Source organism: Panthera uncia (genome assembly GCF_023721935.1).
Source record: "Panthera uncia isolate 11264 chromosome B3 unlocalized genomic scaffold, Puncia_PCG_1.0 HiC_scaffold_1, whole genome shotgun sequence".
Classification (NCBI taxonomy): Eukaryota; Metazoa; Chordata; class Mammalia; order Carnivora; family Felidae; genus Panthera; species Panthera uncia.
In genome coordinates this window covers 113,084,627-113,101,161 of record NW_026057582.1, presented here as the reverse complement: position 1 = coordinate 113,101,161, position 16,535 = coordinate 113,084,627, and the positions used below count along the sequence as shown (strand labels likewise).

Sequence of the window (16,535 nt, the reverse complement as noted above, 5' to 3'; positions counted from 1 at the left end):
CGCAGCAAGGGGCAAAGATCCAGCCCTGGGCCCTACACCATCCTCTCCACCCCGCTGCCCCAGCAGCTGCCCAAAGAGCTGGACGCTGGGAAAGGGAGACCAGAAAGCGGGAATCCCAGTTATGTCTCCATGGGTTGCCTCAGAGTTCTCCCTCATATGCCAGTTCTGCTGACCCCTAGAGCTACAGGAAGTGGGGAGGGAGAGAGTTGTTCATGGTGATGCTGGCTGGGCTGGGCCAAGAGGGGCACCTGGAGATTCCACTCTTTGTTCTGGGGACAGAATTACCACAGTTGTGACTCCCTCTCGATCCACAGTCCAGGGCTCGAGGCTTGTGGGGTATCTGGTCTTTTGGCAATCAGACCAGTCCTTGATGTCCTTGCCTGCTTGGAGCCCACTCCCAGCTACCTATCCAGAGCAGGTGAAAGCCTTCAGAGAAATTAAGGTAAAGCCAGAAGGTAAATGAGCATATCAAACAAAACGTGGGGAGATGGAAATCACCTTTAATGAGATTGGAGCTACCCAAAAGCTAAGGTGTGGGCAGGAGCTGGGCACCCAGAAGGAGAAGTACCGGCCAAACCCTCACCCCCTGGACACCATCCACTTCCTGGGGAGATTCCTTCAGGGCTTTGAGGTGAGTCATGCGTGTGTGCTGGAGGAGAGAGGCTGCCTCCTCAGAATCCCCAGGGCCCCAGGAATGCGTGGTGCAGGACACAGAGGAGGGCTGCCTGTGGACAAACAGTCCTGAAGGCTCTTGTCCAGCTCCTGCCTACTGCCAGGGAAAGGAGAAGAAGGTTACTTGGATCTCTTCCTTCAGGGCTCTTGAGACCAGGCTTCTACATTCACCTCTCTACCATCTCTCCATTACAGCCTCCCTTGTTCTAAGACCTTCTATGGCTCCCTTGGCCTGCCCCATCAGGACCAGACTCTTTCCTTGGCATTCAAGGCCTGTCTAGGTGGCTCCAGCCTTATGGCCACCGTTGAACTCGTACATAATGCATAAGCTTGTCATCATTTCCACTTGGTACCTTTGCTATTTTTACCTGGAGGCTGTCCCTCCTTCTACTCTGCTTTTAAAGCTCAGCACACTTCCCTCCTCCAGGAGCATCCCAGACCACATTGATTCTTCTTGTCTTGACATTCCACCAATAAGGACTGTCAGTCCGATTTCTGAGCACCTTAGCACACTCACCATCTCTAAATGTTTCATTCATTCAACAAACACCCGTCAAGCAGAATTAGTGACCTCCTTTTTGTTCTCTTTTAAATTCTCTTTTAAATTCTCTGCCCAGTTTCACAAACTGGTCCCACCTTTTGCTTTGACACTGAACTTGACACTTTTTCTCCAGAATATTGTGCTTTTTTTTCATGCTTCCATGCCTTTTCTTATCCTGTTCCTCTGTATTGATGCCTTTACTTATCTTGTCAGGCTGGAAAACTCCTAGTTATCTTGACCCACATCCAATGTCCCTTCTAGTCAATTCCTTGATCTCCCTAAGCTGGGTCAAGTGCTTTTTTCCCATACTGTTACAGCCCCTGAGCTCCCTGCCATTATGGCACTGACCAGATAGGGTGTGACTATCAGTTACTCATCGGTTTCTCACATTAGCAAGTGAGTTTTGTGAGGGCAGGACTTAGATGGGCCAGTAGAGCTTGTTGGAAAAATGGGTCCTAGCCTGGGTGCTGCTCCTTGCCCCTGGTAGACCAGGCATGTTACCCCTGGGCCTCAGTGCCCCATGTCTCCAATCGAATGGCTATGACCCAGAATCAAGAGATGTCAAGTAGTATAGCATGTCTCAGTCATGGGAAGACCCACCTGAAGTGCACGTAACAGAAGAAGCCTATAGTCTGAATGAGGAGGAAGAACAAGAAGATGCTGGGCCGCAGGCACGAGGAGGCTCCTGGGGGTTGGCCAGGTGGGCGGCGGTTCTTGGCTGCCGCTTTCTGAAAGGGGACATTCTAAGGTCCTGGATCGGCTTCTTACCCAGAAGGAAAAAGGGGACCTGGAATCTGGGCCATGTGTGGGCTCTATTTCCCTCCCCCAGGCTTGGGGCACCCTGGTTCTCATCCAGGGAGCTTGGAGAGGAAGCTACTTCCCCAACCCTAGCTCCCCTGGCTCCATCTGTGGGGACGGCTGGGAAGGCCTGGGGCCAGGGATCACCAGGGTTCTGAAGGCTCTAGAGATGAGAAAGAAATAGAGTGAAAGACAAGGTGATGGTGAGGGCCGAAATAGGAGCAAGATGGGCCAGGGACACAGGGAAGAGAAGGTTCCACCATGGATCTCTAGTACTGCCATTTCCCTTCTGGTTACTGAAGGGGTTGGACCAAATGGTCCCCAGGGTCCTGCTGCCATTGAGAGTCTGTGGGACTCTCCAGAGTGCAGAGAGGGCAGAGAGAAGGTGAGATCTGTATCACAGACACAGGCACAGATACAGGTGTGCCTGTCAGCAGTCCCGGGAGGGGAGTGCAAGGGCAGAAGGGGCCTGGGGACACAGAAGTGCTGGAAGAAGGGGGCTGAGCCAGAACCTCAAGGATGGGGCCCCCATGGCACCCTTTCCTTCCCCCTTACCAGTGGGCCCCGAAGGTCCTTCTGCAGGAGGCCCAGGATCTGGGCCAGCTCTGAGAAATGATGCTTGGTGCCCACAGGCAGATAGAAGAGCTGGGCTTTTGAGACCACGTGGGCAGCTGCTTCCCTGGTGGGGGGGTGGAAACCAAGGGAGATGACTCATTATCTCTTCTGGTTGCACCCAGGCCTCCTAACCATTTCTCACAATCCCTAACGGCAGCACCTGGTGGGAAACAGGCACCATCCATAGGACCCCTTCTTAGGGGCTGGTCTTACCCCAAACCTTCTTCTTATATCCTCAGACAGCTTTAGCTCAGAGAAGGGTCTTCTTAAAGTTGTCTGTTTCAACTCCAGGCTCCCTGGGCTTTGTTTTCCATCCCCAGGCCCCAGGGGATTTGGTTCCTCTCCCTCTTCCCATCTTCCCATCCCCAAGCATCTAGATGTGGGTGAGGGACCCAGAATCCAGCACCCAGCCTGAAGCTTCCCTGCTCTGTAGCATCAGGGTGACTTCCCTGTCCCCAGAGCCCCATGGGTAGCTCCCTGGGCTTGGCCTAGAGTGGGGTGCTGGGAGGCTGGAGGGGGGCAAAAAGAAGTCAGGGACTGCCCTCTTCAGCTCAGCCTGATCTTGGTTATGGTTCCTCCAAGAACGCCATCAAAACATCCTCTCATGCCAGGAGCCGTCCCTGAAGGAAGGCTCAGATTTACTAACTCTCCCTGGGGAGGGGGTTTGTGTCCCTCCCCAGGGAGAGTTACTTTTAAATTAGGATTTTCAAAACTTTAAACTTGAATTCAATTAAATTCAGGTCAACTGGACAGACTTAACTCTGCCCCCGCCCCTTCCTGTGTGCCAGGCTTTATGCTGGATGCTCAGGAAGTGAGGAAAGGAATAGGGGGCCAATGGAGGAACTTGAGGCTGAGCAAGTGGGTGGAGCCGGACTTCTCTGCTCCTCCCCCAGAACCCCTCTTCGCAGGTGCCCTTACCTCATCTCTTGCAGGTCCTGGAGCAGAGTCCTCTGTCCACGGAGCAGGGCGCTGACCTTGGCAGAATCCTGCAGCAGGGCCAGCTTGTTCTCCAGGGCCCAGGCCACAGCCTTTCTCTTCTCAGAGTCTACCTTCCCGAGGACACTGTAGCCCTCTTCCTTCTGGAACGCCTTACTACCTCACCTGGCCCTTCCTCAGTTTGGACATTATCTGACATGTTGAGTTTATCCCCTGTGCATCTGGGCTTCTGGATTCCCCCTCTTCTCAAATCCCTCCCCCTGAGGGTCATGGGCTTCCTCCCCCTTTCAGAAGTGGTTCTGCCCTTAAAGGAGGCAGAGGCCCAGTCCAGTCTTCTACCTACCGCCCCCCTCTCCCCGACCCCAACCGCAGGGCACAGTCCAGGATGGGGCCAGTGCCGAGCAACTCTCAATGCTTAGGCCTCTGTCTCGGTGAGTGGCCTGGAGAAGTGGCTGCCCCTCTCTGGGGTGGAGAGAATCTGGCAGCAAGAGTTCCGGGCCTGGAAATAGGATCATAGAGGCCTAGCCTTGGAGTGTGGCCCCATCCCCACTCCCCCACTCCAGCAGCCCAGCCTCAGCTGCTCTGTCCTGAGGACACAAGATGTAAACCCTGAGCTGCCAGAGCCCAGCAAAGCCCACAGGAGCCGCCGGCCTCTTCTGCCTGGCATCTAACAGCTTGACTGAGTTCAGCTCTCGGGCCCCAGGCTGGGCGTGCCACGGGGCATGACTGTTTGGAGGAGAAGCCAGGGTGGCAGTGGAGATAAAAACGAGGATTCTGGTGCGTCTGAGCATTAAGCAAGCCGTATGGGAACCAAATCACATGTGGAGCTACATGCAAATTAGCACCCAGTCTATTTCTGGCTCTTGTCTACAGACCCGTGTCCAAATACCTGGCATCTCCTCTCCCCGGCCCCGGCCGCGTGGATCCGTGGGCATTTGCTCGTGCAGGGCTACCCTCCTGTATGCTCCCCCTCCTGGCAGGTCTACCCCCTCCTGCAACCTGCAGCACTGCACCCCTGCCCTCCTTTCCCTCCAGACCTTGGGGGAGACTAGATCCTAAGTATAGTGCTTGCTCCTCTTTCTGGACCAAGGGAGCTCACCGGTGCCAGGAACCCAGTGGCTAGGGAGCTTGCTTTTCCAGGCCTGCAGGCAGGGCCTTGGGTGCCCAAGGGGCCACTCACCCAGGCTCCCTCAGGCCTGGCGTGGCCTGGGGTCCCCAGGTGCTTCTTCCACTGCCTCTCGGCCTGGGCCAACTGTCTGGAGAGACCCTGGAGAGCCTGCAGGATCTGGCGGTGTCTGCCCAGCATCTCTTCCAGGCCAAGGATCCTTTTCCCTGGAGATTGGGGCAGAGCTGGGCCCGGTAGCCCACTGCAGTGGGGTAGCAGATCCTATCTTTTGGGGCTTATTGGAGAGGAGGGGCAGAAAGACATGGCTTCTGCCTCCAGCTCTCCCCCAGAAAGTTGTGTCTGGGTGGTGGGGTGGGGATCGGACAGAGCCTGGGCCCCGGGGTCTGCTAGATATGGCCTCCTTGAACCTTTGTCTCCCAATTGGTTAAAGCACTCCTGATTCCAAGGGAAGAGGATCCTGTGATGCTCAAATGGACCCCTACTTCCCCTGCCTGCTCCCTGGGTCCCTACCCTCTTCCTGGACTTCGGAGCTCAGCTTTGGGATCACATCCTCCCTGGTGCCCAGGGCCAGCCTTGCCCGAAGCCCTTCCAGCTGCTTCACCAGCCGGAGCTGCTCCATCTCCAGAAAGGGCGGTGGGGGAGGCTGGAGGAAGAAGACCAAACTCAGGCCTGAGACCCGTGGGAGAGCTGCGGGTGAGGGGAGCCTTCCCACGGGCCCTCCACAAGCCCAGTTCCGCTCCCGGACCAAACATGCATCCCACCCAGGGAAGAAGCACCCCGGCCACCAAGCCCTGTGGTTTCAGGCTCTGCTGCCGCCGATCCCCCACGCTTATGTCTCCAGCTGCCGCCCAGGCCCCAGCGGCTCGCCCAGGACTCAGACCTTTGTGCTGCTCCTCCACTCAGCTACTCTCTCTGCCTTTCAAGCTCATGCCTTCCAGGTGGCTTTCCCTGCTCCCCTGGCTGGTCAGGACCCGTCCTCTGTGCTCCCACAGCCCCCTGATGGCCTGGGAGGTGGTTCAGGAACGGGGCCTAGCTCTAGGTCACCTCTGGCCCCCTGCACTGCCCAGCACAAGGCCTGGTCTGAGCAACTCAGAGAGAAAGAGAGAGAGAGATCAGTAGAGATAGCGGCTCGAATGACAGGGCTGACTACACCATGACATAGAAGCATCTGGGGCAGGAAGGGGTCCCTGGACTGTCCCCCAGCAATCCCTGAAGGCTGACCCAGGGATGGCATCACCTTTGGATCCGGCTCACTCAGACTGAAGGTCAGGAAGGACAGGATGTCATGGTCATCTGGAAGGGGAGGCAGAGAAGGGAAGGTAAGACCCCCGCCCTTGCCCAGCAGCCCACTCACTCAGCCCTCACCCGCCCCCCCCCCCCCCTTCCCCCCGCCCGGCTCTATTATATTCCAGGCAGGCAGGAGATCTGGGTGACTCTGGGCCTCTCTAACCTTCGTCTTGCTCACTTCATGGGAAAGGTGTGAGGGGCAGACAAGCAGATGGGTGGACTGTGAGGGTTGACCCACACGCAGAGCCAAGGGTGGGCCCACACTGAGTGGGAAAACTGGACAGTCCTGGGCTACAGCCATGGCAACAGAATGAGTGACACCCTCAGGCCCCAGAGTGGCAGAAGCAACCATATGATGGCCACCTCCTCAGCATGGCTCTGAGACCGTGTCCCTTTCCTCCTTGGAAACCTTCCACTGCTCCCTAGTGCTCACAGTCTAAAGACTAAAGTCCGAGCCTTCAAGAACTCCCACCCTCAGACTGCACCCTGCTTGCCAGCTGTGGGTCCCTCCGTGGACTCTTCATTATGTTACACCCCTTTGCGGTGTAACAATTTCCTCAATGTCCTCATGGCTGTCCCTCTTCTACTTGCCCCACAGTTCCCAGCTTGGGGCACTTATGGAGCCATCACTGGAATAAAAGCTTCTTGTGCTTTATCCTATTTGAGACTTTCAGCAACTCTGCAAGGCAGACATGACCTTGCCCCGATGGTAACAGAGGCCCAGAGAGGGCTCATGACTTGCCCAGACCACACAGAGAGGAAGTGGCTGGCCCCACACCCAGAGCTCTTTAGAAGGTGTACTCAGGATGTTTCATTAGGTACCATTCCTCTGCTCTCACCTGCTCAGAAGGAAGGCCCTCACCTGCCAGGGTGCCAGTGGCTGCCGAGACCCCAAAGAAACCTCCAGGAGCCAAAAGCAGTGGACCCACGTCAACACAGACCTCATCTAAGTCGTTGGGAGTGAGGCCACTGTTCAAGGACACCTGAGGGGCACAGAGGAGTGAGCCCCTCGCGGTTGGAACCCCCCACCTCTCCCCTGACCCCGGCAGTGGGTTATCATCCCCACCTTTGATTCACTGGCTTCCCTGGTTCTAAAGGTGGGCAAGCGGCCACCCAGCTTGGTGTCAGCATGGCGTGGAGGGGCACGCTTGCCTGGTCTCACGCTAGCCCTCGTCAGTATGTGCTCTGGGAGTTAGGAGTCTGTGCAGGGAGGAGGGTCCCGTGTGGGTGCCACCTGTATGTGTCGGGCCCCTGTGTGGTGTCACAGGCACGAGTGTGTTGGGGCCATGGGCACTCACATAGCAACTCCGTAGCTCTGAGTCCTATAGTTTGCACTCCCTGCCCAGAGAATCTGAGAAAGCAGGAAGGGCTACTCACCCGCAGCCTCTGCCCCCAGTAGGTGATCCGAACTCTGAGGGGGTTCGGCAGGTTACGGAAGTCCCGGTGGCAGGAGCCCAGCACCCCGCTGGCTGCATCCCTGTGGGCACTTGGAGTTCAGCCAGGCCACACAGGACGCAAGGCCTGGACAGTGGGGGTCGTCCCAGGGGCCCTTCTGCCCAGGCCTACAGCACGCCCCCACCCCCTTGCCCCACGGGTCACCCGGGATGGAACGTGTCCCTGTTGTCTAGCATGAGTCTCCCTTGCTTCTTTAGCAGGAGAGAGGGGAGCTGGAAAGCAAGCCTTGCCTGGCAGAAGACGCCAGGGCCTTCCTGTGACTCTTCCCTAGGGGGACAGAGCCTGGAGCAGCACTGGAGCTCTGCCCTCAACCCCCCAGGCCCCCCACCTCCTCCACTGTCCCCCCCACCCCAGACTCCTCGTTCCCCTGCGCCTCTGGGGAGGGCTCCTCTTTCCTCTTTTTTCTGCCAGACTCAGACTGCAGCAGGACAGACTCAGGACAGAGGACGGGAGCCGCGTTCTGTGGGCCCGAGAGGTCCCAGGTTTCTCTGGGCACACAGACAGCGCTTCCACCTGCGGCTAAGAGGGAGGCCGCACAGAGCAGGGAGAAGCCAGCTCTGCGATTTGCACTCTAACTGTGTGACCTTGGGCAAATGACCACATCTTTCCAAACCCGAGCTCCCCCGTCTTTAAAATGAGGATAATAATTGGAACTAGCTCATAACATTGTTATGAGGGTTAGCTAAGACAATGAATGTAAAGTGCTTGGCGCTGTGCCCCGCAGACAGGTAAGCTCTACTCCATAAATGCTAGCAATTATTCTAATTGTTACGAGCTAAGGGATGCGTGCTGGGAGACACTGAAGAAGGGCCTGGATGGGATGGGAAGCCTCGTCATCGTCATCGGGGAGAAAGGGAAGGCTCTGGCAGGCAGGCGGCCGGCTCAGGGGAAGGGCGGGGACCATCTGACCTCAAAGCTCAGCTCTGCGAAGGGCTCTGTGACCTTCGGCCATTCACTCCACCTCTCTGGGCCTCAATGCCCTCACCTGTAGTTGGGGACTAATGATCTCCCCTTCTCAAGAGTGTTGCTGATCAGATGAGACGGTGTGAGTGGCAACACTCAGTGCAGGCTACGCCCTGTGTCGTTTCATGCCCCATCCCCCAACCTGGGGCATTAGGTTGAATGAATTGAGGACTCAGTGGGGCAGTTCCTGGGAAGAGCACGCAGACTCTGGTCCCCGTCCTAGAGGAGGCACAGCTGGGACAAGCGAGAGGCGGTTCCAGGGCAGCAGCCATCAGCTCAGATGAGTCCCCGTCAGAGGCTGGGGCAGGGGCTTATGTACACAGTGTGGGTCACCGCTGAGGCCCTTGGGGCCCAGGAATGGGGTAGGGGTGTGCCCGGACTGGCCCTTACCCACGCGGCTCGTAGCGAGTGTGCGCATCACTGGCCAGTACACGGATGATGGGGCTGTTCTGCATGGGAGGTGACAAGCAGCCTCAGCTGTGGGCTCAGGGTGGAGGGGGAGCGGAAGGGGGGAAGGGGGACAGGAGATCACTACTCACCTGGGTATCCTCGGTGGAGGAGTCGAAGAGGATCCCGATGCCGTCCCACGAGGCCAGCCCCTCCAGGACAGAGCCTACTTGGCCCCTGCCCCGGGTGTACCACACGGCCTGTGGGTCCCCAGCTGCTCAGCCCGGGGCGGGGGGTGGGGGGGCCTGCAGGACACTGAACCTCGGGCTCACCACCCACCTCCCTGACTCACCCCCTCTGCCGGGCGTGGTTTGGGGCCACTCACCATGCCCTGGGCTCCCCGCCGCCCTGACCCCGTCACCCTCATCTGCACATGCACCTCCCAGGCAGAGAAGGGGACAGGGGCCCTGCTCCACACGGCGCCACTGCGGTTCCGCATGGATGGGGCCAGCCGCACTGCCTCCAGGCCCAGTATGGCATCTGTGGACGGGGGCAGCTCAGGGCCAGGGCCCCACCATCCCCTACGCCCCCATCAGTCTCACTCACTGGCCTGGGCTGGGCTCTGGGGCAGGAAGGAAGTAACATCAAGGCTTGCCATTAAGTTAGAGGTGGGCAGTCAGATGCAGGAGAAGTGGGACACGGAGCCCAGCAGGGCTGGCAGGGCCTTTGCCAGGGGGCGGATGCCTTCTCACATAAGCCTCACCACAAATCCGTGCCGCCTGCTTTTCTAAGACCCCATCTGACACATGAGGAAACTGAGGCTCAGAGAAGTTAAGGAACTGAGTGGATTGGAACTCAGCTCCATCTGATTCCATAGCTTTGAATGGCACGGGTCCACTTCCATGTGGAGTTTTTTTTGTTTTGTTTCGTTTAAAAAAAAATTTTTTTTTACCTTTATTTATTTTTGAGAGAGAGACAGAGCCCAAGTGGGGAGGGGCAGAGAGAGAAGGAGACAGAATCCGAAGCAGGCCCCATGCTCTGAGCTGTCAGCAGAGAGCCCGACGCGGGGTTCAAACTCACGAACCGTGAGATCATGACCTGAGCCGAAGTTGGACGCTCAACCGACTGAGCCACCCGGGCGCCCCACATGTGGAGTTTTTTTTCGATAAATACAGTACGATAGCGTAAATGTATTTTCTCTTTCTTAGGATTTTCTTAATAACATTTTCCTTTCTTCTCCGGCTTACTTTATACCGAATATAATACATACAACATAAAAAAAAAAAAGTGTTACTCCACGGTCTATGTTATTGGTAAGGCTTTGGTCGACAGCAGGTTGTTAGCGGTTAAGCTCTGGGGGAGCCGGGTTATTATTATACTCGAATTTTCCACTGTGTGTGGGGTCGGCGCCCCTAACCCCTGCGTTGTTCGGGTGTCAGCTGTAACACGTTTCTCCAACAAGAGACATTTGCGTCCACCCCTTTCTGTTTCTCAGGGGAGGAAACAGGCCCCGTGAGGGAAAAGGACACGCCCGAGGCCACTAGACACAGGAGAGTACTTTGCCAGAACAACCATGTTGGTGTTTAGGACTCCAGGCTGTGGAAGCATGGAGAGACTCCAGTGTGGCCCATTGAGGCGGGGGCGCGGGGTGGGGCTCCGGGTGCAGGTCCCCAGGGGGCATTCCAAGATGAGGAAAGCCTGAAAGCAAAGGTGACAACTGGCTGACAGGACTGTGAGGAAAGGGAGTGTGTGTGAGAGAGAATTCACAGAGGCCGGGGGTGGGGGAGGCGAAGGAAAGGGGAGAGAAACTGAGGCAGGTTTGGCAGGAATCAGAGGGGAGATCAGAGGCTTCACCCCAGCTGGCTCCCCACCCCTCTGGCCTGCCAGCCTGGAACCTGGCCCAAGGCCCAGTCCCTGCTAGGACTTTCCGGAGACTGCTAATCCAGGCTGTTTGCTCAGCAAAGGCCAGGGTTGGGGGCAGGGAGGCTCGGAAGCTGCAAGGCCAGGAGTCCTGGGGGGCCTTAGAAGCCACCACTGCCTCCGAAGTGACTTGTGGGAGGCAAGGATTGCCCACTGTATACTACACTTACTCATTCAGCTCTATGTGGATCGTTCATGAGGCCTCACCCCAAAGTGTGGGCCCCCTGAGTCTGACTCAGCCCTGTGTCTCTGGCCTGGGCACAGAGGGGCATGGTGGTAGAATTCTGGCAAAAGGATGAGTGAATGAGTGAGTGAAGGAATGAATGAATGGACGGTAAGCTTATCACTGCGTGATCTTGGAGAATGTGCCTCTGCTCCCCGCTGTGGTCTGTGACACGCCAGACTTGACAAAGCCCGCGGCAGTGAGTGCTGTACAGGCCCTGCCATCCTAGGCTTGAGGCAGGGCCTGGCTTGGTGCTGTGAGAATCAGCCCCTTCCTTTGTTTACCTCCTGTGCCTCTGTGAGGGAAGATTGGGCCAAGACCCAATCAGAAATCATGCCGTTCTCAGAACTTACATCTCACAGACACAGAAATACATAACGAATCTGCTTTCTCTTTTTGTTTTGCCTGCTAGGTGGCTCTGAACCAGATCCATGGCCCAACTCTGAAGGGTGGGCAGACCTCACAGCATATTTTGGCCACAAGCCCTGTTCCTGGATTCATTTCATGCCTCCGGCCCTAACCCTAAGTCTCATTCTTCTTGCTCATTCCTAATTTAAGCTCCTCTCTACTGCATAGGTCCTTGTAAGTCCTCAAAAATCCTTAATGAACAAGATCAAGTAGAAGACAGACTCCTTGTAGGTCTGGGTTTGGAAGTTCCTGAAGTTAAGATGCTCTCGTGCCTGCTTCCACCCAGCATACACACAGGGCAGAGCTGGTGCCCTCTCTGGCAAAGCAGCTGGCCACGAGGGTGCCTCCCTTCGGGCAGTCCCCCTGTTCTTGTGGACAGCCGCAGGCCCGGCAGCAAGGAGCAGGGAGAAGGGAGGTTGGTGCTGGTCCCAGCTGCCTTGTGTCTGCGTGTCTGGGACTCAGCACGTGAGCATGTGTGTGTTTACGGGTCCAAGGGGCAGAGGAAGGAGAGGGGGTCCAAGGAGAGGCAAAAGGAAAAGAGAGAAATCCTAGGGCAGAGAACGAGAGAGGCAGAGAGGAGAAACGGAGACCGGTAGATGGGGTGGGATTGTGGTGGGTGGAACGGGAGACAAGCCTGGGAGGGGTCCCGGGGCGAAGGTCCTGCCTGCCCCAGGCCTGGCCCCGTCTTGGGCAGAGGCTGGTACCGGCAGGCCCACTCTTCCCCAAGTCACAGCCACCCAGAGCTGGTCAGCCCCTCCAGCACTATGAGGGACCCTGGGCATGGCTGGTCCCCACCCCACCCCTCACCTCCATGATGACTCCAGAAGGGTATTCCAGCCCCAGGCAACGCCAGTCTTGGTCCTTTGAAGCTGAGCTTATACTCAAACCTTCTCTGAGGAGGACTGGCCCCCACGGGGTTGTGGGGGCCCACGAGCAGGAGGAGGAGAAGGCAGAACAAGGGATCAGGGCCCCTGATCACCAGCATTGTGAAGGGAACTGGTGTCTGGGCCCCTGAGTGGAGCCGCAGCTGGGAGGCCAGGGGAGGGGCCCTGGGGACGGGGCCAGGTGGGGAGGAGCTGGTTTCTGTTGGCCCTCCCCTCTCTCCCTTCAGCCCCAACAGACATCCTGTTCCTTCTAGGCCTGACCTCAGGCCCAGCCCCTTCCTCATCTCCAGCCTGACCCCTGACCTGTTGCCCACCTGGCTCTGCGCCATTCCTGGGCCCTGGCCATCTTTCCACCTCTCTTCAGCTCCGGCAGCCATAAGGCCTCGGGGATCATGAGGACAGGCCCAGCCCTCAGCAGCCCTGGCCTCTCCCCTTGCTCAGGACGGGCCTCCACATCCTGCCTCCTTCCCGCAGCTAGGTGTCCCGACTATCTGGTCATCATCCTGCCAACCCCGGACTTCCCTGTCCTGCTCGCTCCGCTGTGGTGCCCAGCTCTGTCCCACATTCCCAAACACACATGCCTCCGGGCAGCCCGGTTTCCTCAACACGCAAATGACACGAAGAGAAGAAAGGGAGTCTTAACAGACAGAGCAAATAAATGCCATGTGTGGACTTGTTTGGAGCCTAATTTTAACCCACCAACTGGGGGGGAAAAATGAGACTGTTGGGGAATCCGAACAATGAATGCTTGATTAAATTAAGGAATTATTATTAAAGATTTTAGGTGTGATAATGGTATTGTGGTCACAGTTTTTAAAAAAGGGTTTTGTCTCTTAGAGAAACGTACCAAAGCTGTACAAACGAAGTGGTAAAATGTCTAGGGTTTGCTTCCAAGTGTCCCAGAGTTTGGGGGCAGCGGGGTGTGGAGGGCACAGGACTGGTCTGGAGCTACTGTTCACGTGGGATGGTGAGGATGTGGGGGTTCATTACAGTCTTCTCCCTACTGCATATGTTTATGTGATTATATCCATACTAAAAATGTTTTTAAAAAGAAATCCTATATTTCAAATCTTTTCACGCCAATAAACGTTCGTTTTCCAGAGTGGCTCGTTTGCCAAGAATTCTGGCTAGCTGAAGTTTCACTGTACTTTGTAAGTTCCCAGTAGGATGGAGTTACCGAAGCTCTACCAATTAATTAAAATCAAGGCTGTAAATGGAAAATTTCAGGACATGCTAAAGGCAAACCTTCATTTCTCAACAGTAAGTAAGCCCTCAGCCGCCTCCCCCCACTCGCCCCTCACCTCCATGGCCACGCTGCGGAAAGGCAGGCCCCAGTCTGGTCCCACTCCCTCGCCTGTCACTCAGTCAGTCCCCTTCTGGCTCCGGCCCCTACTGCCCCATGAAAACCGCTCCAGCAGGCCTGACGGTGACCCTGTTCTTTGCTTCTAGTGCATTACTTCTCAACCTGTCTCTGCAATGAGGGATGACGTGAACATCCGCTTCCTCGTCTCCCCTCCCCTGTGCTCTGAGGAGCCTCCTCGCGCCCCGCAGGACTCCCTTACCTCTGACGGCCCCCTTAGCTGCTCCTTTGCCACTGCTCTTCCTTCCTGGCCCCACACACCGGGGCTCCCTGTGTTTGCACCTCTCTTCACTCTCCACGTGCTCCCTGGCCAAGTTCACCTGCGTCCATGGCTTCTAGCCATGGATCCCCAAACCTCTTACAGTCAACCCGGCTTCTCCCAGAGCCTCAGGCCTGAATGAATGTCTAACTCTGCAGGGGACCTCTCTGCTTGGATGTCACAAAGGCCCCAGACAACATGTCCAAACGAAACTCGTGTTCTGCAGCCTCTGGCCCATCCTGGTCCAGGGCTAGGGTCTCATGGATGGCAACCCCCACCTTGTCAAGCCTGAGCAAGCTCTTCAATTTGTTCTTGCTACTCTTATATTGCCTTACCTGATCCTCTAATCCCCAAGCCTTTTCTTTATCTGTACAATGGGGCCCCGAGAGTCGACTGGAGGGGGACGCGAGACGATATGTCTAATGTGCTTAGAACACAGGGCCTGGCAGACACTGAGCACTCAGCTCAGTAAAACGTCAGCTGTGTTCACCTTCCTTCCACCTCCTATGGCTTCCCCAGTCCAGGCCACCACCAGTCCCCTCCTGCCTGGCCACCTCGCTGTCTCCCTGTCCCGCCTCTGGACGCTCCCACCCCCAGGGCCAGATTATAACCAGAATTATTTTTCTAAAATGCAGATCTGACCACACCACTCCTTGCTTGTCCCTGAACACAATTGCTCCTGGCCACCTTTGTATGAAGTTAAATTCATGGGACCTGCAAAGCCAGGTGGGCCTGGGCCCTGTTCTCTCTCCGGACTTACTTCCTCCCAAAAGACCCTCATTGGCTCCTTGGGCCCAGCCACGCTGAAGCACGTCATCTGGCCAGGGCACCTCAGCACCTTGGCCTGGGCAGTGCCCCTCCTTTGCCAGAAACACCTCATTCTCTGTCCCTGCCTGGCCTCTGCATGTCTGAGAAGCCACCTAACGCTTCCCGCCTCCTCCACCTCACCAGACCTCTGGGCACCAAGTTGAGCCTGAGTGGGATCCCTATTAGTCACGAACAACTTGAGGGTAAGAACTCCATTTTGCTCATCTATGATACGCCAGCGTCCAGCACAGAGCGGAAGAGAAGGATGGGAGAAAAGAAAGGAGGGAACAAAAAAGCCATAAACCAAGTGAGAGAAAGGAAGTAAGGAAGGGATGGGGAGGACTCATACCACCAGGCGGAAAGCTTGGGAGCACCTGGCTACCTGAGCCTGCGTTCCCGCAGCCCATCATCTGCTGGACACTGCCCCTTCCTGCCCCTCCCTGCTTCCTGCTCCTGATCCCGTGGCCCATTGCAGGTTTCTGAACCCGAGCCAACGGTCAAATGTGCCTTCAGTGAAGTCAGGTTGGGAGCTTGACATCGGCCGTGGTGAGAGTATGCCACGGGGATCAGCAAACTCCAAACCAGAACTCCCTGCCATGCCACCCGGGGTCTGATTATTATTGTCACCGGGGCGTCGCCCATGGGTCCCTCTGTCCTTCATCAGGACACGGGCTCCCATTGCAGGCACACGCCCTTGTGCTCTAAGGAAGGCTCCCCTTCCATCACTACCATCCCTGCACCTCTATCTTCTCTGTCTGCTCAGCACATGGGTGCGGCCAGAAGGTAAATGTCATTCCCTTTGGCATCGGATCTGCCCATGCCTCTGCCTCCTTCCAATCTTCTACCTCATCCTCTTTCCTCTTCTTACAGCTGGATCTCCCAAGACTGGCGACTTTCCCACATCGCTCGCACCCTCCTCTAGCGAGGCCTCAAATCTGCACCCCTGCAAACTCAGGTTTTGCTGATGTCACCGGCAACCTCCTCATGGCTAACACCGGCAGCGGGCTCCGGTCTTCTGGGAAGAGGGGACCTGCTGGCTTGTCGCTCACCTGTCACAGGGCACTCTGCTGCCTTCCTCTCTGTATCTGGCCTGGTCAGCCTCCTCTCCTAGGCCTTTCAATGTTAAGCGCTCCCCCAGGCATGGTCCTGGGATCTTTCCTCTTCTGCTCGTCCTCCCACAGTGACCTCCTCCTTGTCCGTGGCTTTAGATCCAAGCCACATGCTGATAACTCTCAGATTCCCCTCTCCAGCCTCTGGGTTCCAACAACTTGCTCATTGCCTCTTGGCAGTTCACAGGCACGCCTGAAACTCAGCACGTCCTTAACAGAACTCAAGATGTTTCCTCCAGAAGAGGAGTCTCCTGGTGCACCCCCCACCCCCAGCCATCCTGCTTATCAGGGGTCACAGTGGCTCCTCTCCCTCCTTCGCCTACATTATGAATCCATTGGTAAGTTCGCTCAGCTTTCCCTTATATCCCTCTGGAGGCCATCCACTCCCACCGTCCTCTCCTACACTCATCAGTCCTCACTGTGCTCCCAGGAACTTCACCAGGAGCTCAGAACTGTCACGGGCTCCCCGTGGCTCTCAGTGTGATAAAAGCCAAACCCTTGCCCCAGCCTCCCTGTCCACCTCAAGGCTCACCGCCCATCTTCACCATCTTCCCAGAGACCTCAGAACAAGCTGTCCTGCCTCCTGTCCCAGCCTCTCTTCCTGGAATGCTGCTGCCCACCCCCCCCCCCTACCCCCCCACCTCCCGATCATCCTTTTGATCTCAGCTTACGTGCTGCCCCTTCCGGGAAGCCCTTCCTGACCTACAGACAGATCTGACCCCCACGTTATACATGTCTTTTTCCATAGCACGCTATCAGTTTGTAGTTGTCTGAGTGATTGTCTT

General features: G+C 56.6%; 1 protein-coding gene across 1 annotated transcript; it reads right to left on the bottom strand.

Annotated features, from left to right (window-relative positions):
* Window positions 1-486: 486 nt before the first annotated feature.
* Window positions 487-16,370, bottom strand: LMAN1L (lectin, mannose binding 1 like). Its single transcript, XM_049613902.1, has 14 exons — window positions 12,139-16,370; window positions 9,166-9,320; window positions 8,933-9,040; window positions 8,784-8,842; window positions 7,353-7,452; window positions 6,838-6,958; window positions 5,926-5,981; window positions 5,199-5,331; window positions 4,743-4,894; window positions 4,004-4,061; window positions 3,545-3,626; window positions 2,567-2,690; window positions 1,814-1,941; window positions 487-766 (listed from the first exon to the last, which is right to left on the bottom strand). The coding sequence occupies exons 1-14, from the start codon at window positions 12,590-12,592 to the stop codon at window positions 637-639; spliced, it is 1,860 nt and encodes a 619-aa protein (XP_049469859.1). The 5' UTR covers window positions 12,593-16,370; the 3' UTR covers window positions 487-636.
* Between the last annotated feature and the right edge of the window lie 165 nt (window positions 16,371-16,535).